This window comes from Scyliorhinus torazame, chromosome 5 (genome assembly GCF_047496885.1).
Source record: "Scyliorhinus torazame isolate Kashiwa2021f chromosome 5, sScyTor2.1, whole genome shotgun sequence".
NCBI classification, from domain to species: Eukaryota; Metazoa; Chordata; class Chondrichthyes; order Carcharhiniformes; family Scyliorhinidae; genus Scyliorhinus; species Scyliorhinus torazame.
In genome coordinates, this window is record NC_092711.1 from 195064231 (window position 1) to 195090935 (window position 26705).

The window sequence follows — 26705 nt, forward strand, 5'->3', positions numbered from 1 at the left end:
AGGAGATTTTGTGGGAGCGTGAGAGACTCACGTTTGGTATGTTGCCTCCCAGGTGCAAGGGTACGTGATGTCTCGGAGCGTGTTTTCCGGGTCCTTAGGGGGGAGGGGGAGCAGCCCCAAGTCGTGGTCCACATTGGCACTAACGACATAGGTAGGAAAGGGAACAAGGATGTCAGGCAGGCTTTCAGGGAGCTAGGATGGAAGCTCAGAACTAGAACAAACAGAGTTGTTATCTCTGGGTTGTTGCCCGTGCCACGTGATAGTGAGATGAGGAATAGGGAGAGAGAGCATTTAAACACGTGGCTACAGGGATGGTGCAGGCGGGAGGGATTCAGATTTCTGGATAACTGGGGCTCTTTCTGGGGAAGGTGGGACCTCTACAGACAGGATGGTCTACATCTGAACCTGAGGGGCACAAATATCCTGGGGGGGAGATTTGTTAGTGCTCTTTGGGGGGGTTTAAACTAATGCAGCAGGGGCATGGGAACCTGGATTGTAGTTTTAGGGTAAGGGAGAATCAGAGTATAGAGGTCAGGAGCACAGATTTCACGTCGCAGGAGGGGGCCAGTGTTCAGGTAGGTGGTTTGAAGTGTGTCTACTTCAATGCCAGGAGTATACGAAACAAGGTAAGGGAACTGGCAGCATGGGTTGGTACCTGGGACTTCGATGTTGTGGCCATTTCGGAGACATGGATAGAGCAGGGACAGGAATGGATGTTGCAGGTTCCGGGGTTTAGGTGTTTTAGTAAGCTCAGAGAAGGAGGCAAAAGAGGGGGAGGTGTGGCGCTGCTAGTCAAGAGCAGTATTACGGTGGCGGAGAGGATGCTAGATGGGGACTCTTCTTCCGAGGTAGTATTGGCTGAAGTTAGAAACAGGAAAGGAGAGGTCACCCTGTTGGGAGTTTTTTATAGGCCTCCTAATAGTTCTAGGGATGTAGAGGAAAGGATGGCGAAGATGATTCTGGATATGAGCGAAAGTAACAGGGTAGTTATTATGGGAGACTTTAACTTTCCAAATATTGACTGGAAAATATATAGGTCGAGTACAATAGATGGGTCGTTTTTTGTACAGTGTGTGCAGGAGGGTTCCCTGAAACAATATGTTGACAGGCCAACAAGAGGCGAGGCCACGTTGGATTTGGTTTTGGGTAATGAACCAGGCCAGGTGTTGGATTTGGAGGTAGGAGAGCACTTTGGGGACAGTGACCACAATTCGGTGACGTTTACGTTAAAGATGGAAAGGGATAAGTATACACCGCAGGGCAAGAGTTATAGCTGGGGGAAGGGCAATTATGATGCCATTAGAACAAAGACAAAGAACAAAGAAATGTACAGCACAGGAACAGGCCCTTCGGCCCTCCAAGCCCGTGCCGACCATACTGCCCGACTAAACTACAATCTTCTACACTTCCTGGGTCCGTATCCTTCTATTCCCATCCTATTCATATATTTGTCAAGGTGCCCCTTAAATGTCCCTATCGTCCCTGCTTCCACTACCTCCTCCGGTAGCGAGTTCCAGGTACTCACTACCCTCTGCGTAAAAAACTTGCCTCGTACATCTACTCTAAACCTTGCCCCTCTCACCTTAAACCTATGCCCCCTAGTAATTGACCCCTCTACCCTGGGGAAAAGCCTCTGACTATCCACTCTGTCTATGCCCCTCATAATTTTGTATACCTCTATCAGGTCGCCCCTCAACCTCCTTCGTTCCAGTGAGAACAAACCGAGTTTATTCAACCGCTCCTCATAGCTTATGCCCTCCATACCAGGCAACATTCTGGTAAATCTCTTCTGCACCCTCTCTAAAGCCTCCACATTCTTCTGGTAGTGTGGCGACCAGAATTGAACACTATACTCCAAGTGTGGCCTAACTAAGGTTCTATACAGCTGCAACATGACTTGCCAATTCTTATACTTATAATTCTTAGACGTGACTTGGGGGGGATAAGGTGGAGAAGTAGGCTGCAAGTGTTGGGCACACTGGATAAGTGGGGCTTGTTCAAGGATCAGCTACTGCGTGTTCTTGATAAGTATGTACCGGTCAGACAGGGAGGAAGGCGTCGAGCGAGGGAACCGTGGTTTACCAAGGAAGTGGAATCTCTTGTTAAGAGGAAGAAGGAGGCCTATGTGAAGATGAAGTGTGAAGTTTCGGTTGGGGCGATGGATAGTTACAAGGTAACGAGGAAGGATCTAAAGAGAGAGCTAAGACGAGCAAGGAGGGGACATGAGAAGTATTTGGCAGGAAGGATCAAGGAAAACCCAAAAGCTTTCTATAGGTATGTCAGGAATAAGCGAATGACTCGGGAAAGAGTAGGACCAGTCAAGGACAGGGATGGGAAATTGTGTGTGGAGTCTGAAGAGATAGGCGAGATACTAAATGAATATTTTTCGTCAGTATTCACTCAGGAAAAAGATAATGTTGTGGAGGAGAATGCTGAGCCCCAGGCTAATAGAATAGATGGCATTGAGGTACGTAGGGAAGAGGTGTTGGCAATTCTGGACAGGCTGAAAATAGATAAGTCCCCGGGGCCTGATCTGATTTATCCTAGGATTCTCTGGGAAGCCAGGGAAGGGATTGCTGGACCTTTGGCTTTGATTTTTATGTCATCATTGGCTACAGGAATAGTGCCAGAGGACTGGAGGACAGCAAATGTGGTCCCTTTGTTCAAAAAGGGGAGCAGAGACAACCCCGGCAACTATAGACTGGTGAGCCTCACGTCTGTAGTGGGTAAAGTCTTGGAGGGGATTATAAGAGACAAGATTTATAATCATCTAGATAGGAATAATATGATCAGGGATAGTCAGCATGGCTTTGTGAAGGGTAGGTCATGCCTCACAAACCTTATTGAGTTCTTTGAGAAGGTGACTGAACAGGTAGAAGAAGGTAGAGCAGTTGATGTGGTGTATATGGATTTCAGCAAAGCGTTTGATAAGGTTCCCCACGGTAGACTATTGCAAAAAATACGGAGGCTGGGGATTGAGGGTGATTTAGAGATGTGGATCAGAAATTGGCTAGCTGAAAGAAGACAGAGGCTGGTGGTTGATGGGAAATGTTCTGAATGGAGTACAGTCACAAGTGGAGTACCACAAGGATCTGTTCTGGGGCCGTTGCTGTTTGTCATTTTTATCAATGACCTAGAGGAAGGCGCAGAAGGGTGGGTGAGTAAATTTGCAGACGATACTAAAGTCGGTGGTGTTGTCGATAGTGTGGAAGGATGTAGCAGGTTACAGAGGGATATAGATAAGCTGCAGAGCTGGGCTGAGGTGGCAAATGGAGTTTAATGTAGAGAAGTGTGAGGTGATTCACTTTGGAAGGAATAACAGGAATGCGGAATATTTGGCTAATGGTAAAGTTCTTGAAAGTGTGGATGAGCAGAGGGATCTAGGTGTCCATGTACATAGATCCCTGAAAGTTGCCACCCAGGTCGATAGGGTTGCGAAGAAGGCCTATGGAGTGTTGGCCTTTATTGGTAGAGGGATTGAGTTCCGGAGTCGGGAGGTCATGTTGCAGCTGTACAGAACTCTGGTACGGCCGCATTTGGAGTATTGCGTACAGTTCTGGTCACCGCATTATAGGAAGGACGTGGAGGCTTTGGAGCGGGTGCAGAGGAGATTTACCAGGATGTTGCCTGGTATGGAGGGAAAATCTTATGAGGAAAGGCTGACGGACTTGAGGTTGTGTTCGTTGGAGAGAAGAAGGTTAAGAGGAGACTTAATAGAGGCATACAAAATGATCAGGGGGTTGGATAGGGTGGACAGTGAGAGCCTTCTCCCGCCGATGGATATGGGTGGCACGAGGGGACATAACTTTAAACTGAGGGGTAATAGATATAGGACAGAGGTCAGAGGTAGGTTCTTTACGCAAAGAGTAGTGAGGCCGTGGAATGCCCTACCTGCTACAGTAGTGAACTCGCCAACATTGAGGGCATTTAAAAGTTTATTGGATAAACATATGGATGATAATGGCATAGTGTAGGTTAGATGGCTTTTGTTTCGGTGCAACATCGTGGGCCGAAGGGCCTGTACTGCGCTGTATTGTTCTATGTTCTATATGTTCTAATATTTGGGAAGTTAAAGTCGCCCATGACTACTACCCTATGACTTCTGCACCTTTCCAAAATCTGTTTCCCAATCTGTTCCTCCACATCTCTGCTACTATTGGGGGGCCTATTGAAAACTCCTAACAAGGTGACTGCTCATTTCCTATTTCTGACTTCAACCCATACTACCTCAATAGGGTGATACTCCTCGAACTGCCTTTCTGCAGCTGTTATACTATCTCTAATTAATAATGCCACCCCCCCACCTCTTTTACCACCCTCCCTAATCTTATTGAAACATCTATAACCAGGGACCTCCAACAACCATTTCTGCCCCTCTTCTATCCAAGTTTCCGTGATGGCCACCACATCGTAGTCCCAAGTACCGATCCATGCCTTAAGTTCACCCACCTTATTCCTGATGCTTCTTGCGTTGAAGTATACACACTTCAACCCATCTCCGTGCCTGCAAGTACTCTCCTTTGTCAGTGTTCCCTTCCCCACTGCCTCATTACACGCTTTGGCGTCCTGAATATCGGCTACCTTAGTTGCTGGACTACAAATCCGGTTCCCATTCCCCTGCCAAATTAGTTTAAACCCTCCCGAAGAGTACTAGAAAACCTCCCTCCCAGGATATTGGTGCCCCTCTGGTTCAGATGCAACCCGTCCTGCTTGTACAGGTCCCACCTTCCCCAGAATGCGCTCCAATTATCCAAATACCTGAAGCCCTCCCTCCTACACCATTCCTGCAGCCACGTGTTCAACTGCACTCTCTCCCTATTCCTAGCTTCGCTATCTCGTGGCACTGGCAACAAACCAGAGATGACAACTCTGTCTGTCCTGGCTTTTAACTTCCAGCCGAACTTCCACCAAAGAGAAGGAATTGGTAGATGTTGAGTCTGGAGAAGGGGGTGTAGATAGCCTGGGTCACATTGTGATCCAAAAAGACGAGGTGTTGGGTGTCTTAAAAAATATTAAGGTAGATAAGTCCCCAGGGCCGGATGGGATCTACCCCAGAATACTGAAGGAGGCTGGAGAGGAAATTGCTGAGGCCTTGACAAAAATCTTTGGATCCTCGCTGTCTTCAGGGGATGTCCCGGAGGACTGGAGAATAGCCAATGTTGTTCCTCTGTTTAAGAAGGGTGGCAGGGATAATCCCGGGAACTACAGGCCGGTGAGCCTTACTTCAGTGGTAGGGAAATTACTGGAGAGAATTCTTCGAGACAGGATCTACTCCCATTTGGAAGCAAATGGACGTATTAGTGAGAGGCAGCACGGTTTTGTGAAGGGGAGGTCGTGTCTCACTAACTTGATCGAGTTTTTCGAGGAGGTCACTAAGATGATTGATGCAGGTAGGGCAGTAGATGTTGTCTATATGGACTTCAGTAAGGCCTTTGACAAGGTCCCTCATGGTAGACTAGTACAAAAGGTGAAGTCACACGGGATCAGGGGTGAACTGGCAAGGTGGATACAGAACTGGCTAGGCCATAGAAGGCAGAGGGTAGCAATGGAGGGATGCTTTTCTAATTGGAGGGCTGTGACCAGTGGTGTTCCACAGGGATCAGTGCTGGGACCTTTGCTCTTTGTAGTATATATAAATGATTTGGAGGAAAATGTAACTGGTCTGATTAGTAAGTTTGCAGACGACACAAAGGTTGGTGGAATTGCGGATAGCGATGAGGACTGTCTGAGGATACAGCAGGATTTAGATTGTCTGGAGACTTGGGCGGAGAGATGGCAGATGGAGTTTAACCTGGACAAATGTGAGGTAATGCATTTTGGAAGGGCTAATGCAGGTAGGGAATATACAGTGAATGGTAGAACCCTCAAGAGTATTGAAAGTCAAAGAGATCTAGGAGTACAGGTCCACAGATCACTGAAAGGGGCTACACAGGTGGAGAAGGTAGTCAAGAAGGCATACGGCATGCTTGCCTTCATTGGCCGGGGCATTGAGTATAAGAATTGGCAAGTCATGTTGCAGCTGTATAGAACCTTAGTTAGGCCACACTTGGAGTATAGTGTTCAATTCTGGTCGCCACACTACCAGAAGGATGTGGAGGCTTTAGAGAGGGTGCAGAAGAGATTTACCAGAATGTTGCCTGGTATGGAGGGCATAAGCTATGAGGAGCGATTGAATAAACTCGGTTTGTTCTCACTGGAACGAAGGAGGTTGAGGGGCGACCTGATAGAGGTATACAAAATTATGAGGGGCATAGACAGAGTGGATAGTCAGAGGCTTTTCCCCAGGGTAGAGGGGTCAATTACTAGGGGGCATAGGTTTAAGGTGAGAGGGGCAAAGTTTAGAGTAGATGTACGAGGCAAGTTTTTTACGCAGAGGGTAGTGGGTGCCTGGAACTCACTACCGGAGGAGGTAGTGGAGGCAGGGACGATAGGGACATTTAAGGGGCATCTTGACAAATATATGAATAGGATGGGAATAGAAGGATACGGACCCAGGAAGTGTAGAAGATTGTAGTTTAGTCGGGCAGTATGGTCGGCACGGGCTTGGAGGGCCGAAGGGCCTGTTCCTGTGCTGTACATTTCTTTGTTCTTTGTTCTTTGTTCTTTGAACTCCTTAAACTTGTTTATTACCTCCACACCCCTTTTCCTACCTTTGTCGTTGGTACCAATGTGCACCACGACTTCTGGCTGCTCACCCTCCCCCTTAAGGATCCTGAAGACACGATCCGAGACATCCCTGGCCCTGGCACCCGGGAGGCAACATACCTTCCAGGAGTCTCGCTCGCGACCACAGAATCTCCTATCTATTCCCCTAACCATTTAATCTCCTACAACTATTGCTTTTCTATTCTCCCCCTTCCCTTCTGAGCCCCAGAGCCAGACTCAGTGCCAGAGACCTGGCCGCTAGGGCCTTCCCCGGTAGGTCATCCCCCCAAACAGCATCCAAAACGGTATACTTGTTTTGAAGGGGAACGGCCACGAGGGATCACTGCACTGTCTGCCTGTTTGTTTTTTTCCCCCTGACAGTAACCCAGCTAATCTTGTCCTGTGCCTTGGATGTGGTTACCTCCCTGTAACTCTTCTCAATCACCCCCTCTGCCTCCCGGATGATCCGAAGTTCATCCAGCTTCAGCTCCAGTTCCCTAACACGGTCTTTGAGGAGCTGAAGTTGGGTGCACTTCCCGCAGGTATAGTCAGCGGGGACACCGGTGGTATCCCTCACCACCCACATCCTACAGGAGGAGCATGTAACTGGCCTAGCCTCCATCCCCTCTTACCTGACAGAATATAGCTGCTGTGTGGACTAACTAGATCTCCGCCCTCCGACTCTGCTCCCAGTCAGCTACATTTTCTGTAAACTCCTGGCTCTCTTCTCACTCTTTGCGGAAATGTCGGAAACAAAATGAAAGGAGCCCCTTACTCCCTCCTCACCTAACTCCCTCGGTCACCAAACTCTCACTATCGCACTCAAATGCACCAAATTCAGCACTCCCTCGGTCACCAAACTCTCACTATCGCACTCAAATGCACCAAATTCAGCACTCCCTCGGTCACCAAACTCTCACTATCGCACTCAAATGCACCAAATTCAGCACTCAGTGAATTTGTACTGCTCCTTCTCGCAAAATCCCAAGCAGAAACTTATAGCCAAGTTCCGCACACATGAGTATGGCCTCAACCGGGACCTTGGATTCATGTCACATTACATTCATCCCCCACCATCTGGCCTGGGCTTGCGAAATCCTACCAACTGTCCTGGCTTGAGACAATTCACACCCCTTTAACCTGGGGTTACCCCTATCTCTGGATCTGTAAAGACTTAATTAGCTGCAAATGCTTGCATTCAAAGCATTGTCTTGCATCTTTGACTTTGTTTATATATATGTTTCTGGAACATACCTCTTCATTCACCTGAGGAAGGAGCAGTGCTCCGAAAGTTGTGTTTGAAACAAACCTGTTAGACTTTAACCTGGTGTTGTAAGACTTCTTACTGAATAACAGACAATACCATGTATCATTATAGGTAGATAGTTTTTTGAAGAATAAAGGAATGAAGGGTTATGGTATTCGGGTGGGAAAGTGGAGCTGAGTCCACAAAAGATCAGCCATGGTCTCATTGAATGGCGGAGCAGGCTCGAGGGGCCAGGTGGCCTACTCCTGCTCCTAGTTATTATGTTCTTAAGTTCTCATTTATACTTTACAGCACCTTTCACACCCTCAGGATCTCCAAAAACACTGAGGCTAATTGAGTACTTTTATTTGAAGTGGAGTACTTTTATTTGAAGTGGAGTTACTATTATAATGAACTGAGGAAATAGTCAAATTGAACACAGGAAGTTCCACAAACCTCAGTGAGATAATTAATCTGATGAACTCGTTTTGTGGTTATGGTTTGTGGACTAAACGTTGGCCAAGACATGAGAACACTCCCACTCTTCTTCAAAGAGTCTTGGAATTTTTACCTCTGAGAGCAGTTTATCGCCCATGCTGGAATAAAAGCCTGACTATTGCACTGCAGTATCAACCTGGAATGTAGCTCAAGTCTGAAAGGGGCTTGAACCTGCAGACTTCCCACTCAGAGGCCAGATTTCTACCACTGAGCTTGAGCTGTCACTCCAGTCCAGTCGTACATAGGGGCAGCACGGTAGCATTGTGGATAGCACAATTGCTTCACAGCTCCAGGGTCCCAGGTTCGATTTCGGCTTGGGTCACTGTCTGTGCGGAGTCTGCACGTTCTCCCCGTGTGTCTGTGGGTTTCCTCTGGGTGCTCCGGTTTCCTCCCACAGCCCTTTGAGCCTGCTCCGCCATTATCAAGTTCAATACCCTGATCCCACCTTCCCACCTCCTTTAGCCCCAAGAGCTATATCCTTGGGTAGGGTGCTCTTTCCAAGAGCCAGTGCAGACTCGATGGGCCAAATGGCCTCCTTCTGCACTGTAAATTATATGATAATCTATGATAAAGTGCACAGGTGAGTGGGTGGGGAATAGCTGTGCGAACCCTGATATTGGAAAATGGGATAATCCCTGTGGGAAAAATATAAATCAAATTGACCAAGTGACCCCCAAATGAAGAAATCATCAAAAAGAATAATTTTAGTCGGAAGATCATAGACAGACAATATAAATTAAAGGGTACAATCCTAAACAGGATGAAGGAGCAGAGGGACCTGGGTATGTCTGTGCACAAATCATTGAGAATGACAACACATTGAGAGACTGGTGAATTAAGTACACAGGTCTTTACTAATAGAGCACAAAAGCCACAAGGTTATGCTAAAATTGCATAGAAAACTGGTTCAGTCTCAGCTGAAGTGTTGCATCCAAAGCTAGCCAACACACTTTATGAAAGATGAGAAGGCAGTGGAGAGTGCAGACAAGGTTTACGAGAATGGTTCCAGCGATAAGGAACCACAGTTGAAGGAGATAGAGTAGACAAGTTGGGAAGGTTGGGAGAAGATTTGAAGAGATGTTCTAGACAGTCTAGATAGCGAAAATCTGTTCCATTGGTGGAAAAAGCGAGAACAAGAGGGCACAGACTTAAGGTTATTGGCAAAAGAAGCAATGGGAACATGAAGAGGGACCTTTCCACAGTGAGATTCACACAGATCAGGAACGCGTTGCCTGAGAATGTCATAGAGTCAGACAGCACAGAAACAGGCCCTGCGGGCCCACCATATCTATGCCAACCATTAAATGAAAAATCTAAGCTAACCTTATTTACATAGAAACATACTTAGAAAATAGAAGCAGGAAGAGGCCATTCAGCCCTTTGAGCCTGCTCCGCCATTATCAAGTTCAATACCCTGATCCCACCTTCCCACCTACTTTAGCCCCAAGAGCTATATCTAATTCCATCTAGAAATTACAAAATATTTTCGCCTCAACTACTTCTTGTGATAGTGAATTCCACAGATTCACCACTCGCTGGGTGAAGAAATTTCTCCTCACCTCAGTCCTAAAAGGTTTCCCCTTACCCTCAAACTATGACCCCAGTTCTGGATCTTTGTTGCATTCCAGCCATAACAAGAACATCCTTTCTCAGATAAGGACACCAAAACTACACACAATGCTCCAGGTGTGGCCGTATACAACTGTAGTAAAACATCCTCATTCCCACACTCAAATCCCCTCGTTACAAAGGCCAACATACTATTTTGCCTTCTTTACTACCTGCTGTACCTGCGTGCTTACTTTCAACGACTGATGTGAGGACACCAAGTCTCACTGAGTATCCACCTCTGTCAATTTACACCCATTCAAATAATAATCTGCCTTCCTATTTTTGCTGCCAAAGTGGATAACCTCACATTTATCCACCTTATACTGAATCAGCTATGCATACCAAATTCTGCTGAAGCATCTCGGGATCCTCCTCACAGTTCGCTCTCCCACCCAACTTTGCATCATCTGCAAATTTGGAAATACTGCATTCAGTTCCCTCATCCAAACCATTCATATATGATGTGTACAGTTAGGGCCCTATAACAGATCCCTGTGAAACCCCCCTACTCACTGCCTACCAATCGGAACAAGGCTTTACATAGTAATCTGCTGTGCGAGACCTTGTCGAAAGCCTTCTGAAAGTCCAAATAAACCACATCCACTGGGTCTCCCTTGTCAACTCTACCAGTTACATCTTCAAAGAATTCCAGTCGATTTGTCAAGCATGATTTCCCTTTCATAAATCCATGCCAACGTTGCCTAATTATACCACTGCTTTCCAAATGCTGTGTTACGAAATCCTTGATAATGGATGCTAGCAACTTTCCTGTTCTGTTATTGTTCAGGAAAACTACATTTGATCCCTTTGCAACTGATCCAAACTCTCAATCCTCCCCCCCCACCCCCCCCCCCCCCCTCCCCCCCAGTCAATCTCTAATCCTTAAATCCTCCATCCTTGTGCACTCTTGGTCAAGCTTCAACCCTGAAATTATTCATCCTCACCAACTGCGGGTCAACCTCCAAACCTTAAACCCTTCTCGGGGAGACAGTGGCGTAGTGATATTGTCACTGGACTAGTAATCCGGAAACCCCGGGGCCTGGTTTTGAATCCCGCCAGGGCAGATGGTGGAATGCGAATCCAAAAAAAGTCTAGAATTAAATGTCTAATGAAGATCATGAAACCATTGTGGATTGTCTAAAAACCCATCTGGTTCACTATCCAAAACTGAAACCCTCCATCCTTGCAACTCGTGGTCAATCTCCAACCCTTAAACCCTCCATTGTGCATACTCACGGTCAATCCCCAACCCTTAAACCCTCCATCGTGCACATGCCCAGTCAATCCCCAACCCTGAACCTGTTGCTAACTTTCTCCTTGGTTCAATTGCTCTGTTTTATTACCTTTGCTCTCACGTCGCCAGGTATCTTTATGATACCGCCACGAGGTTCAAGTCCGAGTAATGATCAATAACCCAATACACCGATTAGTAAGATTCAAATCAAAGCACATTTATTATACACAGTAATCGCTACTCATGCACAAATTCTACGTCTAAGCTACTTCTACAACTAACAGGCCTATACTTAACTTCGGACTGACCCAAAAATACGCAGGCTAGGTGGATTGGCAATGCTAAATTGCCCTCAAGTATCCAAAGGTTGGGTGGGGCTACGGGGCTAGGCCCTAGGAAGGGTGTTCTTCAAAGACCCGGTGCAAACTCGATGTGCCGAATGGCCTCCTTTTGCACTGTAGGGATTCGATGAATATCCAACCCTTAAATCCTCCATTCTTCATACTCGCAGAGAATTCGGAGCCTTAAATCCTTCATCCTCACACATTCCTGAATCTCTATCCCTTAAACATAGAAACATAGAAAATAAGAATAGGAGGCCATTCGGCCCTTCGAGCCTGCTCCGCCATTCATTATGACCATGGCTGAGCATCCAACTCAATAGCCTAATCCCATTGTCCCCCCACATCCATTGATCCCCTTCACTGTATCTAACTGTTTCTTGAAAACATACAATGTTTTGGGTCAACTACTTCTTGTGGTAACAAACTCCACAGACTCATCACCCTCTGGGTGAAGAAATTCCTCCTCAGCTCTGTGTGAAATGGTCTACCCCGTATTCTCAGGCTGTGACCCCTGGTTCTGGGCATACCCACCATCGGGAACATCCTTGTTGCATCTATCCTGTTTGGTCCTGCTGGAATTTTATAGGTTTCTATGAGATCCCCCTCATTCTTCTGAACACCAGCCAATACAACAAAGAACAAAGAAATGTACAGCACAGGAACAGGCCCTTCGGCCCTCCAAGCCCGTGCCGACCATGCTGCCCGACTAAACTACAATCTTCTACACTTCCTGGGTCCGTATCCCTCTATTCCCATCCTATTCATGTATTTGTCAAGATGCCCCTTAAATGTCACTATCGTCCCTGCTTCCACCACCTCCTCCGGTAGCGAGTTCCAGGCACCCACTACCCTCTGCGTAAAAAACTTGCCTCGTACATCTACTCTAAACCTTGCCCCTCTCACCTTAAACCTATGCCCCCTAGTAATTGACCCCTCTACCCCGGGGAAAAGCCTCTGACTATCCACTCTGTCTATGCCCCTCATAATGTTTTAGACCTCTATCTGGTCGCCCCTCAACCTCCTTCGTTCCAGTGAGAACAAACCGAGTTTATTCAACCGCTCCTCATAGCTAATGACCTCCATACCAGGCAACATTCTGGTAAATCTCTTCTGCACCCTCTCTAAAGCCTCCACATCCTTCTGGCAGTGAGTTGACCAGAATTGAACACTATACTCAAGTGTGGCCTAACTAAGGTTCTATACAGCTGCAACATAACTTGCCAATTCTTATACTCAATGCCCCGGCCAATGAAGGCAAGCATGCCGTATGCCTTCTTGACTACCTTCTCCACCTGTGTTGCCCCTTTCAGTGACCTGTGGACCTGTACTCTTAGATCTCTTTGACTTTCAATACTCTTGAGGGTTCTACCATTCACTGTATATTCTCTACCTGCATTAGACCTTCCAATCTGAACCGATTCAATCTCTCCTCATACATCAGTCCCGCCACCCTTGCAATTAGAAACACTCCATTGTTGCTCACTCACCTGTCAATTTCGAACCCTAAACACTCCCAATACTTGCACACACACCCATTCGATTTCCAAGCCTAATGTTCACCATCCTTGCACAGTCCCGGTTAATCTCTAACGAGTAAATCCTCCATCGGCTCACAATCCTTAATCTCCAATCCTTAAACCCATCATCCTTGCAAACCTCCAGCCAACACCAACCCTTACACCCTCCTGGACATTCTCCAACCCAAAACCATCCATCGTTGCACACTCCCGTCCATTTCAAACTCAAACGCTCATCCTCGAACACTCCCATTCAATCTCCAACCTTTAAACCCTCCATCCTTACACACTTAGCCTTTGAAACCCTCCATCCTCACACATTCGCCTGTCAATCCCCAACCTTTAAACCCTCCATCCTTGCACAAACCCGGATAATCTCCAACCTTTAAACCCTCCATCCTTGCACACACCCAGTTAATCTCCAAACCTTAAGCTCGCCATCCTCGCACACTCCCAGTCAATCTCCAATCCTAAACTCACTGTTCTTGCACATTTCCAAACAATCATCAACCCTTTAAGCCCTCCATCCTCACACAGTTCGGGTCAATCTTCAACCCTTAAATCCTCCATCATGTTCACTCCTGGTAAATCTCCAATCCTTAAACCCACCATCCTTGCAGCCTCCCGGTCAACCTCTAATCATTCTTCCTTGCATACTCCCAGTCGATCTACAATAATTGAACCCTCCATCCTCACACGTTCCCAGTCAATCTCCAACCCTTAAATCCTCCGCCTGAGTACACTCCTAATGAATCTCCAAGCCTAAGTCCTCGATCCTTGCACACTGCCGGTAGATCTCCAAGCATAGACCCTCAAGGCTCAAATCCTCCTTGTGGCACACACACAGTCAATCTCTAACCCTTAACCCCTCCATGCTTACACACTTCTGCTAAATTTCCAAGTTTCCTTTCCTTTCCAGAACCCTTCAACGTGTTGCTATCTCCCCATCTTACCCAGAATATTATGTTTTAACCCATCCAATTGGGTTTCACCTCTTCCAGAGTACTGAAAGGGCACTAACCATTGTAAATAAATTACATCTTACTTGGCTGCAACCATGGTAAACTATCCATACTTATTTATTTTTATTTCTGCAATCTTGTACACGTTTGACACCATCTTCCTCGTCCAAAGCTGCTCCACTGTCCTTCCCGGGTAATCTTTGTCCACTTCAAATTCTTGTCCACTTTAAATTAGACAATCATCTGCTGTGGCTTGTCTTCCCACTTCCCAGACTGTTACTTCTAATGTCTTTCCAGGAAATACCTCTACAGCAACCACCCCAGCCACGTCCTTCCCTCCCTCTCCCTTGTCTCATCTACATGGTGCCTCAGCAACATCATCCAGGAATATGTCAGGTTCCACATGAACACTGACAGCCATCTCTATCTCTGCACCATCTCGCTCAATCCCTCCATGGCCTCTAATAAGTCAGGCTGCTTTTCTGACACTGAATGCTGGATAAGCAGAAATCTCCTCGAATTAAATATTGCAAAGACCAAAGCCTGTCTTCAACCATTGCCATCCACTCGCATCCCTCTTCCAGGGTCCTGAGGCTGAACCAAACAATCTTGGGTGTCCCAATTGACCCTTATCTTAGTTCCCAATCTCATATCCTCTAAATCTCCAAAGCGCGTACTTTCACTTCTGTAATTTTGCAATATCCACCCACCCATACCTCAGCTCATCCTCTACTGAAACTGTTATCTGAGCCTCTAATAACTCCACACTCGAACAATGTTAATGCTCTCCTGGCTGGTCTCCTTTCTTCTACCTCCTACAATCCTAAGCTCACCCAAAACCTGCCTCCCGCAAGTGAACTTGCATCAAGCCAGAGTCATCCATCAACCCTGTGTAATCCCTGACCTACACTGGTTCCCAAACAACAAAGAAAAGTACAGTGTGCCGGCCATGCTGCCCGTCTAACCTAAAACCTTTTACACCTCGGCTGAACTATGCCAAGTTCAGTTCTAAAATTCTCATCTGTGTATTGAAATCCCTCCTTTAATGTGTCACCTCTCTTCTCTGTAACATCCCTTCTGAGATTACTGCAAGCTTCCAATTGTGGTCTCCTGCACATTCCCCTTTTTATCACCTCAACATTAGTGGTCTTACATTCAACTTTCCAGGCCTTAAACTCAAATTCTCCCTCAACCTTTCCACCTCTGAATCACTTCTCCCTCCTTTAAACCTCTCTCTCTGATAAAGCTTTTGATCACTTGTTCTGATATCTCCTTGCTTGGTTAAACAGCTGGTGTAGGAGGGAGGGTTTCCATTATCTGGACCACTGGGAGCTCTTCCGGGGCAGGTGTGACCTGTATAAGAAGGACGGGTTGCATCTAAACCAGAGAGGCATAAATATCCTGGCCGCGAAGTTTGCTAGTGTCACACGGGAGGGTTTAAACTAGTATGGCAGGGGGGTGGGCACGGGAGCAATAGGTCAGAAGGTGAGAGCATTGAGGGAGAATTAGGGAATAGGGACAGTGTGGCTCTGAGGCAGAGCAGACAGGGAGAAGTTGCTGAACACAGCGGGTCTGGTGGCCTGAAGTGTATATGTTTTAATGCAAGAAGTATTACGGGTAAGGCAGATGAACTTAGAGCTTGGATTAGTACTTGGAACTATGATGTTGTTGCCATTACAGAGACCTGGTTGAGGGAAGGGCAGGATTGGCAGCTAAACGTTCCAGGATTTAGATGTTTCAGGCGGGATAGAGGGGGATGTAAAAGGGGAGGCGGAGTTGCGCTACTGGTTCGGGAGAATATCACAGCTGTACTGCGAGAGGACACCTCAGAGGGCAGTGAGGCTATATGGGTAGAGATCAGGAATAAGGGTGCAGTCACAATGTTGGGGGTTTACTACAGGCCTCCCAACAGCCAGCGGGAGATAGAGGAACAGATAGGCAGACAGATTTTGGAAAAGAGTAAAAACAACAGGGTTGTGGTGATGGGAGACTTCAACTTCCCCAATATTGACTGGGACTCACTTAGTGCCAGGGGCTTCGACGGGGCGGAGTTTGTAAGGAGCATCCAGGAGGGCTTCTTAAAACAATATGTAGACAGTCCAACTAGGGAAGGGGTGTTACTGGACCTGGTATTGGGGAATGAGCCCGGCCAGGTGGTAGATGTTTCAGTAGGGGAGCATTTCGGTAACAGTGACCACAATTCAGTAAGTTTTAAAGTACTGGTGGACAAGGATAAGAGTGGTCCTAGGATGAATGTGCTAAATTGGGGGAAGGCTAATTATAACAATATTAGGCGGGAACTGAAGAACATAGATTGGGGGCGGATGTTTGAGGGCAAATCAACATCTGACATGTGGGAGGCTTTCAAGTGGCAGTTGAAAGGAATTCAGGACCGGCATGTTCCTGTGAGGAAGAAGGATAAATACGGCAATTTTCGGGAACCTTGGATGACGAGAGATATTGTAGGCCTCGTCAAAAAGAAAAAGGAGGCATTTGTCAGGGCTAAAAGGCTGGGAACAGACGAAGCCTGCGTGGAATATAAGGAAAGTAGGAAGGAACTTAAGCAAGGAGTCAGGAGGGCTAGAAGGGGTCACGAAAAGTCATTGGCAAATAGGGTTAAGGAAAATCCCAAGGCTTTTTACACATACATAAAAAGCAAAAGGGTAGCCAGGGAAAGGGTTGGCCCACTGAAGGGTAGGCAAGGGAATCTATGTGTGGAGCCAGAGGAAATGGGCGAGGTACTAAATGAATACTTTGCATCAGTATTCACCAAAGAGAAGAAATTGGTAGATGTTGAGTCTGGAGAAGGGTGTGTAGATAGCCTGGGTCACATTGAGATCCAAAAAGAAGAGGTGTTGGGTGTCTTAAAAAATATTAAGGTAGATAAGTCCCCAGGGCCTGATGGGATCTACCCCAGAATACTGAAGGAGGCTGGAGAGGAAATTGCTGAGGCCTTGACAGAAATCTTTGGATCCTCGCTGTCTTCAGGGGATGTCCCAGAGGACTGGAGAATAGCCAATGTTGTTCCTCAGTTTAAGAAGGGTAGCAAGGATAATCCCGGGAACTACAGGCCGGTGAGCCTTACTTCAGTGGTAGGGAAATTACTGGAGAGAATTCTTCGAGACAGGATCTACTCCCATTTGGAAGCAAATGGACGTATTAGTGAGAGGCAGCACGGTTTTGTGAAGGGGAGGTCGTGTCTCACTAACTTGATAGAGTTTTTCGAGGAGGTCACAAAGATGATTAATGCAGGTAGGGCAGTGGATGTTGTCTATATGGACTTCAGTAAGGCCTTTGACAAGGTCCCTCATGGTAGACTAGTACAAAAGGTGAAGTCACACGGGATCAGGGGTGAGCTGGCAAGGTGGATACAGAACTGGCTAGGCCACAGAAGGCAGAGAGTAGCAATGGAAGGATGCTTTTCTAATTGGAGGGCTGTGACCAGTGGTGTTCCACAGGGATCAGTGCTGGGACCTTTGCTCTTTGTAGTATATATAAATGATTTGGAGGAAAATGTAACTGGTCTGATTAGTAAGTTTGCAGACGACACAAAGGTTGGTGGAATTGCGGATAGCGATGAGGACTGTCGGAGGATACAGCAGGATTTAGATTGTTTGGAGACTTGGGCGGAGAGATGGCAGATGGAGTTTAATCCGGACAAATGTGAGGTAATGCATCTTGGAAGGTCTAATGCAGGTAGGGAATATACAGTGAATGGTAGAACCCTCAAGAGTATTGAAAGTCAAAGAGATGGGCAGCACGGTAGCACAAGTGATTAGCACTGTGGCTTCACAGCGCCAGGGTCCCAGGTTCGATTCCCCGCTGGGTCACTGTCTGTGCGGAGTTTGCACGTTCTCCCCGTGTCCGCGTGGGTTTCCTCCGGGTGCTCCGGTTTCCTCCCACAGTCCAAAGACGTGCAGGTTAGGTGGATTGGCCATGCTAAATTACCCGTAGTGTCCATAAGGGTTGGGAGGGGTTATTGGGTGGAAGTGAGGGATTAATGTGGGTCGGTGCAGACTCGATGGGCCGAATGGCCTCCTTCTGCACTGTATGTTCTATGTAATCTATGTAATCTATGTAATCTAGGAGTACAGGTCCACAGGTCATTGAAAGGGGCAACACAGGTGGAGAAGGTAGTCAAGAAGGCATACGGCATGCTTGCCTTCATTGGCCGGGGCATTGAGTATAAGAATTGGCAAGTCATGTTGCAGCTGTATAGAACCTTAGTTAGGCCACACTTGAGTATAGTGTTCAATTCTGGTCACCTCACTACCAGAAGGATGTGGAGGCTTTAGAGAGGGTGCAGAAGAGATTTACCAGACTGTTTCCTGGTATGGAGAGCATTAGCTATGAGGAGCGGTTGAATAAACTCGGTTTGTTCTCACTGGAACGAAGGAGGTTGAGGGGAGACCTGATAGAGGTATACAAAATTATGTGGGGCATAGACAGAGTGGATAGTCAGAGGCTTTTCCCCAGGGTAGAGGGGTCAATTACTAGGGGGCAGAGGTTTAAGGTGAGAGGGGCAAGGTTTAGAGTAGATGTACGAGGCAAGTTTTTTACGCAGAGGGTAGTGGGTGCCTGGAACTCGCTACCGGAGGAGGTGGTGGAAGCAGGGACGATAGTGACATTTAAGGGGCATCTTGACAAATACATGAATAGGATGGGAATAGAGGGATACGGACCCAGGAAGTGTAGAAGATTGTAGTTTAGTCGGGCAGCATGGTCGGCACGGGCTTGGAGGGCCGAAGGGCCTGTTCCTGTGCTGTACATTTCTTTGTTCTTTGTTCTTGGTTGTGATATCAAATGAAGTTTGATTATACTCCTACGAAGTGCCTGCATATAAATGTTGTAATTGAAGGGAGTATGCATGGCCCCCGAGGTGCAAATTGAAACTGTGCCATGCGTTGGATGAACTTTCCTGAATTTTCTGTTCATGCAGAAACACATTCCTGGTTTCCATTATCACTCAACCTAGGGATTGAACTTGGCTTCCCACATGCATGTGCAAAAAGGAGTGTACTGTATTTTTGACAATTATTCCATGTACCTTTAGAACATCTGTCGGGTTGGCAATCGAAGATGAAATTACTCCAGCAAGAATCCCACACAGAACATTTACAAAGAGCGTTTCTTCTGCAAATTGAAAAGAATTCACATGAATGGAAAGGCAGGCCAAGGGCACAGTGCGCAAAAGTAATATTAACACTTCAAAAAAATTAAAGGGACAAGTATTAAAAGGCGCAAAAGTTTCTTCTCCCCAGCACATTGAAAGTCAATGCGCAGATTAGTGTTACATTCGCAAGCCTCTTCTGATCCATGTTTTAATTTTAAGTATTTTCAATCAGAACTTCATACAATTCTTGCAGGCAGCAGCAAAAAGGTTTGCTCCACCTCCATCTTCACCCTCTTCTTGTATCTCTTCACAACTAGAGGTCAATTAGTAAAATTCACTGTGAAAATCAAAACAATGCATTTCTGTTCCTAATCACTGGGCTGGTGTGATGACACCGTCGCGACACCGTCGACTGTCACTGGGCCAGTGTGATGACACCATTGATCGTCACTGGGCCAGTGTGACAACACCGTCAACTGTCACTGGGCCAGTGTGATGACACCATCGATAGTCACTGGGCCAGTGTGCAACACTGGGCAGCATGGTAGCACAAGTGATTAGCACTGTGGCTTCACAGCGCCAGGGTCCTAGGTTCTACTCTCTGCTGGGTCACTGTCTGTGCGGAGTCTGCATGTTCCCCCCGTGTCTGCGGTTTCCTCCGGGTGCTCCGGTTTCCTCCCACAGTCCAAAAACGTGCAGGTTAGGTGGATTGGCCATGATAAATTGCCCTTAGTGACCAAAAAAGGTTAGGAGGGGTTATTGGGTTACGGGGATAGGGTGGAAGTGAGGGCTTAAGTGGGTCGGTGCAGACTCGATGGGCGAATGGCCTCCTTCTGAACTGTATGTTTCATCTACCGTCGACAGTCACTGGGCCAGTGTGATGACACCATCGACAGTCACTGGGCCAGTGTGATGACACCGTCCACAGTCACTGGACCAGTGTGATGACACCGTCCAGTCACTGGGCCAGTGTGGTGACACCGTCCACAGTCACAGGGCCAGTGTGATCACACCATCAACAGTAACTGGGCCAGTGTGATGACACCGTTCACTGTCACTGGGCCAGTATGATGACACCGTCCACAGTCACTGGGCCAGTGTGATCACACAGTCGACAGTCACTGCGCCAGTGCAATAGTCACTGGGCCAGTGTCCACAATTACTGAGTCAAGTAATAGTTACCCTAATTTAGATTTTTTTTTTACATAAACAATGCAATGTTGTTATCTGAAACAACATGAAATTGATATTGTTTTGAATTGTTGAATTGTGTCGAAAATCAGCGTAGAAAGTGCTGAGAAATGTTCTCCTGTGCTAAAGATTCTATGTTTTACAATGAACACAGGGCAGTTCGGAGAATCAGATTCAATGAGAAATGTTTAGTTCAGTGAGCCAGGCTCAGTAGGGAAGTTGTGATAATGTGGTGTTCCAGTGTAAACAAGGATTGGAAAAATAATCACCAAATATTCACATGAAGTCAAACTAACCTTGTGGACAGCTTACAAACAAGCGTTTCAAACTTTGGTAAGTTCCGATCTTGATGGTGCCATAGGATGCCTGTCGTAACAGAGCTGGGCTAATGCTATATCGGGAAATAAACATTATTACAGATCAGTCTGTATAACAAAACCAAGCAGTCATTATGCTCCAGTCCCATTGTTCAGCATTCTAGCCTTACTACACCCACTTCTTTAACTTGGCCTCTCCACCATCTTCACACAATAAGAAGGGCTCTTTGTTTACAATTCCAGTCTTCAGTCTGTTTTTCATTTCTGTCAGGTCATGGATTCATTCCAGCACAGGAGGGAGCTATTCAGCTCATTAAGTCCAGGCTAGCTCTCTGTAGAGCAATCCAATCAGTTCCACTCGCCGTATAGTATCGCCATGTCTCCATACATAAAAACGTACATAAAAAGGCATCCAGTTAAATGCAGGAACTTCCCCAATTCCTTCCCACCTTCCAAGTTTCCTGTTACCCTCCGGCACAAATTGCTCAATACATTAAGTACCTTACGACTGAAGGAATGAGATAAAAATAATCATAAATGATGCAACCGTGTAAGAGATCATAGCAAAGACATTTTTATCAGTGGTGCTCAATATGCCTTTGGAAGTCTTTAATCTCACACGAGGCTTGTCCACTCAACCAAATAAATAACTTCTATTTAGATCACACATTTAATGTAGAAAGCAGTCCTCTAGCTTCAGAGACAAGATCAGATATTGATCAGAGGAAGGAGACATGCGGAGTGACTAAACCTGGTCAGAAAGGAAAGAATAATTGTAGATAAAGAAGTAGTTTGCAAAGACCGAGGAGTCCAGCATGGAATGTTTGAAGATGGGGATGATGGGCACTTTTTTTGAAAAATTGAAGATAGCACCCCAAAGGGAACTTTTACAACCTCTGCTGGCATAGCAGCCCAAACAAGAGGTTGAGTGGTCAATGGTTTGGAAAAGGTTAAGGGGACAGATGGAGGGGTCTCGTGGACAGGATAAGCTTGACGAGGTTATGAGGAGATAGGAAAGAAAAACGATGAGTGAGTGAGGGCAGGAGGAACATGGCACGGAGGGAAATGCAACTCTTTCTTTTCCTTTTACTGTTCACTTATACAACTGCCTGTCATGACCAGAGCGTTCCAAAGCAATTTACAACCACAAAAGAACATTTTGAAGTATTATCATTATCGCGCAAATGTGGCACAAATTAGAAAAGAGTATGCTCCCACAAGGAGCCATGTAATAAAGGCTGGTGTTCTGGGCCAGGGTTTAGAAAACTACCAGGGAGTTCACCTGACCTACAACTGTTCATTAATTTCGCTTATAGAACATAGAACATAGAACAATACAGCGCAGTACAGGCCCTTCGGCCCACGATGTTGCACCGAAACAAAAGCCATCTAACCTACACTATGCCATTATCATCCATATGTTTATCCAATAAACTTTTAAATGCCCTCAATGTTGGCGCGTTCACTACTGTAGCAGGTAGGGCATTCCACGGCCTCACTACTCTTTGTGTAAAGAACCTACCTCTGACCTCTGTCCTATATCTATTACCCCTCAGTTTAAAGTTATGTCCCCTCGTGCCAGCCATATCCATCCGCGGGAGAAGGCTCTCACTGTCCACCCTATCCAACCCCCTGATCATTTTGTATGCCTCTATTAAGTCTCCTCTTAACCTTCTTCTCTCCAACGAAAACAACCTCAAGTCCGTCAGCCTTTCCTCAAAAGATTTTCCCTCCATACCAGGCAACATCCTGGTAAATCTCCTCTGCACCCGCTCCAAAGCCTCCACGTCCTTCCTATAATGCGGTGACCAGAACTGTACGCAATACTCCAAATGCGGCCGGACCAGAGTTCTGTACAGCTGCAACATGACCTCCCGACTCCGGAACTCAATCCCTCTACCAATAAAGGCCAACACTCCATAGGCCTTCTTCACAACCCTATCAACCTGGGTGGCAACTTTCAGGGATCTATGTACATGGACACCTAGATCCCTCTGCTCAGCCACACTTTCAAGAACTTTACCATTAGCCAAATATTCCGCATTCCTGTTATTCCTTCCAAAGTGAATCACCTCACACTTCTCTACATTAAACTCCATTTGCCACCTCTCAGCCCAGCTCTGCAGCTTATCTATATCCCTCTGTAACCTGCTACATCCTTCCACACTATCGACAACACCACCGACTTTAGTATCGTCTGCAAATTTACTCACCCACCCTTCTGCGCCTTCCTCTAGGTCATTGATAAAAATGACAAACAGCAACGGCCCCAGAACAGATCCTTGTGGTACTCCACTTGTGACTGTACTCCATTCTGAACATTTCCCATCAACCACCACCCTCTGTCTTCTTTCAGCTAGCCAATTTCTGATCCACATCTCTAAATCACCCTCAATCCCCAGCCTCCGTATTTTTTGCAATAGCCTACCGTGGGGAACCTTATCAAACGCTTTGCTGAAATCCATATACACCACATCAACTGCTCTACCCTCGTCTACCTGTTCAGTCACCTTCTCAAAGAACTCAATAAGGTTTGTGAGGCATGACCTACCCTTCACAAAGCCATGCTGACTATCCCTGATCATATTATTCCTATCTAGATGATTATAAATCTTGTCCCTTATAATCCCCTCCAAGACTTTACCCACTACAGACGTGAGGCTCACCGGTCTATAGTTGCCGGGGTTGATAGGCACAAGAGCCTGCCTTTCAGGGGTTATTCAACAGAGGTCTTAGGCGCTTTTAATCAAAAAACAAGCTTTATAATACAAATTTAGTTAACCTTCTTATAAACCCACACAGTAAGCATTTTTATCAACTACAAACAGAAATACCCCACACAGCTACAGTAATCTATATAATCCTTAATAAATTCCTCCTTCAACAGTTCCAATTTAACAACAAGATCTCATCAACCACAAACCCATTTTTACCAAAAAGAGCAGGTAACTATAATCATTGGGTTTCTTCCTCGGAATAACTCTTTAAAATTGAAAATAGAGAGACAGGCCAAGATACTTCTCTGTTTGAGTACAGCAGCCTCATGTGAAAATGAAAGTAAAAACTCAAGAAGCCACAAACCAGCTCCAAACCAAAGCAAAAGTAAAAACTCAGTGCCACAGCCCAGCTCCACCCACACAATGACATCACTGAAGCCACGTGATAAGATCCATGCTGTAAACATCTCGAACTCTATGACTAAGAGAGGATATCTCTGCATCCCATGGTGGTTTTGGTACAGTGAGCAGTCTTGGTTGAGTGCAGCAGATCTCAATCGTACTTTATGTTGGCATGATGATGGAAAAAAAGCCCTAATTACACACATATTGATTTATTAAATAAGATATGTGCTTTTAAAAATGGACACACAAGCCCAAAGAAGCAATTCTGGGAATGTAAATTCAGTCAGTGTCTGATTTGATCCAGTGTGGGAGATACCACAAGAGAATGAACATTGAACAATGTTTCTAGACAGGGACAGAGGAAAGGCATGAAAACCATACAGAAATTTACTGCCAACTCCAGTACAGATAATGGAAGCTGGTTAGCATCTCAGCAGGAATGATATCCTGTAAGTAACGTCTCAGATCAAACAACAAAGAACAAAACAGCACAGGAACAGGGCCGCCAGCCCTCCAAGCCTCTACCGGTCATGAATAACCCTTGGCCAAAACCCTCAGCACATCCTTGTGCCGTATCCCTCGATATCCATCCTAACCATGTGTTTGTCCACATGTCTTTTGAACCCCATTAATGTATCTGCCTCCACAACCTCCCCTGGCATTGCATTCCAGGCACTCACCACCCTCTGCGTAAAAAAACCTGCCTCGCACATCCCTCTAAACTTTGCCGCACGGATCTTAAACCTATACCCCCTAGTGACTGACGTCTCCACCCTGGGAAAGAGTGCCTGCCCATCTACTCTATCCATGCCTCTGTTAATCTTGTAAACTTCTATCAGGTGGCCCCTCGACCTCCGTTGTTCTAATGAACACAGTCAGAGTCTATTCAGCCTCTCCGCATAGCTGACACCCTCCAGACCAGGCAACATCCTAGTAATCCTTCTCTGAACTTTCTCCAAAGCCTCTGGTAGTGTGGTAACCAGAATTGTGCACAATATTCCAAGTACGGCCTTACCAAGGTTCTATACAACTGTGGCATGACTTGCCAGTTTTTATACTCGATGACCCGCCAATGAAGGCAAGCATTCCGTATGCTTTATTGACTACCTTGTCCATTTGTGTTCAAAGATCTGTGGACCTGCACACCCAGATCTCTCTGACTTTCTGTATTCCTAAGAGGTTTCCATTTACTGTATAATTCCCCTCTATGTTAGACCTACCAAAATGCATTACCTCACTCACATATGTCCGGATTAAACTCCATTTGCCAATTCTCTGTCCAAGTCGCCAACCTATCTGTGTCCTGCTGTATCCTCTGACAATCCTCAACACTATCTGCCACACTACCAACCTTGGTGTCATCCGTGAACATACTAATCAGACCACCTATATTTTTCTCAAAATCTTTTATGTATACTAGAGGCACCAGCACAGATCCCTGTGGAACACCACTAGTCACAACTTTCCATTAAGAAAAACACCCTTCTATGGCTACCCTCTGCCTTATGTGACTGAGCCAATTCTGTATCCATCTTGCCACCTCACCTCTGATCTCGTGTGACTTCATCTTTTGTACCAGTCTACCATGAGGCGAGTTTTCAAAGGCTTATATGAAGTCCATGTAAACAACAGCCACCACCTTCCCCTCATCAATCATCTTTGTCACCTCCTCAAAAAACTCGATCAAGTTAGTGAGGCATGACCTCTCTTTCACAAAACAATGCTGTCTATCGTTCATGAGTCCATTTGTTTCCAATGGGTATAAATCCTGTCCCTGAGATTTCTCTCCAATAATTTTATCTCCTCCCGACGTGAGGTTCACCAGTCTATAGTTTCTAGGATTATCCCTGTTACCTTTCTTAAACAGTGGTACCGCATTAGCTATTCTCCAGTCCTCTGGGACCTCACCTGTAGCCAATGATGATACAAAGATTCAGTCAAGGCCCAGCAATTTTCTCCCTTGCTTTGCTCCATATTCTGGGGTAAATCCCATTCAGCCCAGGAGACCTATCTACCTTAATGTCTTTTAAAACACCTAATACCTCCTCCTTTTTGATGTCACATGACCCAGACTATCCAGACACCCTACCCAATACTCATCTTCCACAAAGTCCTTTTCTTTGGTGAACACTGATACAAAGTACTCATTTAGTACCTCACCCATTTCCTCTGGCTCAACACATAGATTCCTCCGACTGTCCTTAAGTGGTCCAATCCTTTCCAGGGTTACCCTCTTGCTTTTTGCATATGAATAAAAAGCTTTGGGATTCACCTTAATCTTACTTGCCAAGGATTTTTCATGACCCCTCCTAACTCTCCTGATTTCCCACTTCTGTACCTTCCTACTTTCTCTGTACTCCTCAGGGTTTCCACTGTTCCCACCCTTTTAGACCACATAAAAGCCTCCTTTTTCTTTTTGATGAGGTTCACAATAATCATCGTTATCCAAGGCTCCCTAAACTTCCCATATTTATCCTTCATTCTCTCAGAAACGTGCTTTTCCTGAATCCTAATCAACTGTCGCTTGAAAGACCCCCACATGTCCAATGTTGATTTACCCTCCAACAGCCACACCCAATCCAAATTCTTCAATTCCTGTCGAATGATGTCGTCATTTGCCTTTCCCCAGTTTAGAATCAGTTTGTAAATTTTTACCTTCTAGGAATAAAAGTCTTCTGGAAAACTTGTTCAGTATGGACTGGGTGTGTCAGAGTGTGTGACGCAGAAACAAAAAGACAACAGCAGTAACTTCTGCTCTGAGGCAGGTCAAAGTCTGAGGATACTTTGCATCAGTATTCACCAAAGAGAAGAAATTGGTAGATGTTGAGTCTGGAGAAGGGTGTGTAGATAGCTTGGGTCACATTGAGATCCAAAAAGAAGGTGTTGGGTGTCTTAAAAAATATTA

The 26705-nt window shown here is 46.1% G+C and overlaps 1 protein-coding gene across 1 annotated transcript in view; it reads right to left on the bottom strand.

Annotated features, from left to right (window-relative positions):
• slc25a14 (solute carrier family 25 member 14) overlaps positions 1–26705 on the bottom strand; it is an 84027-nt gene that overhangs the window by 50685 nt on the left and 6637 nt on the right. The window contains exons 4-5 of the mRNA XM_072504951.1: positions 20658–20752; positions 19105–19190 (exon numbers count right to left, since the gene is read on the bottom strand). Of these exons, the coding sequence (XP_072361052.1) occupies positions 19105–19190; positions 20658–20752 (181 nt within the window). The remainder of the gene's footprint in view (positions 1–19104; positions 19191–20657; positions 20753–26705) is intronic.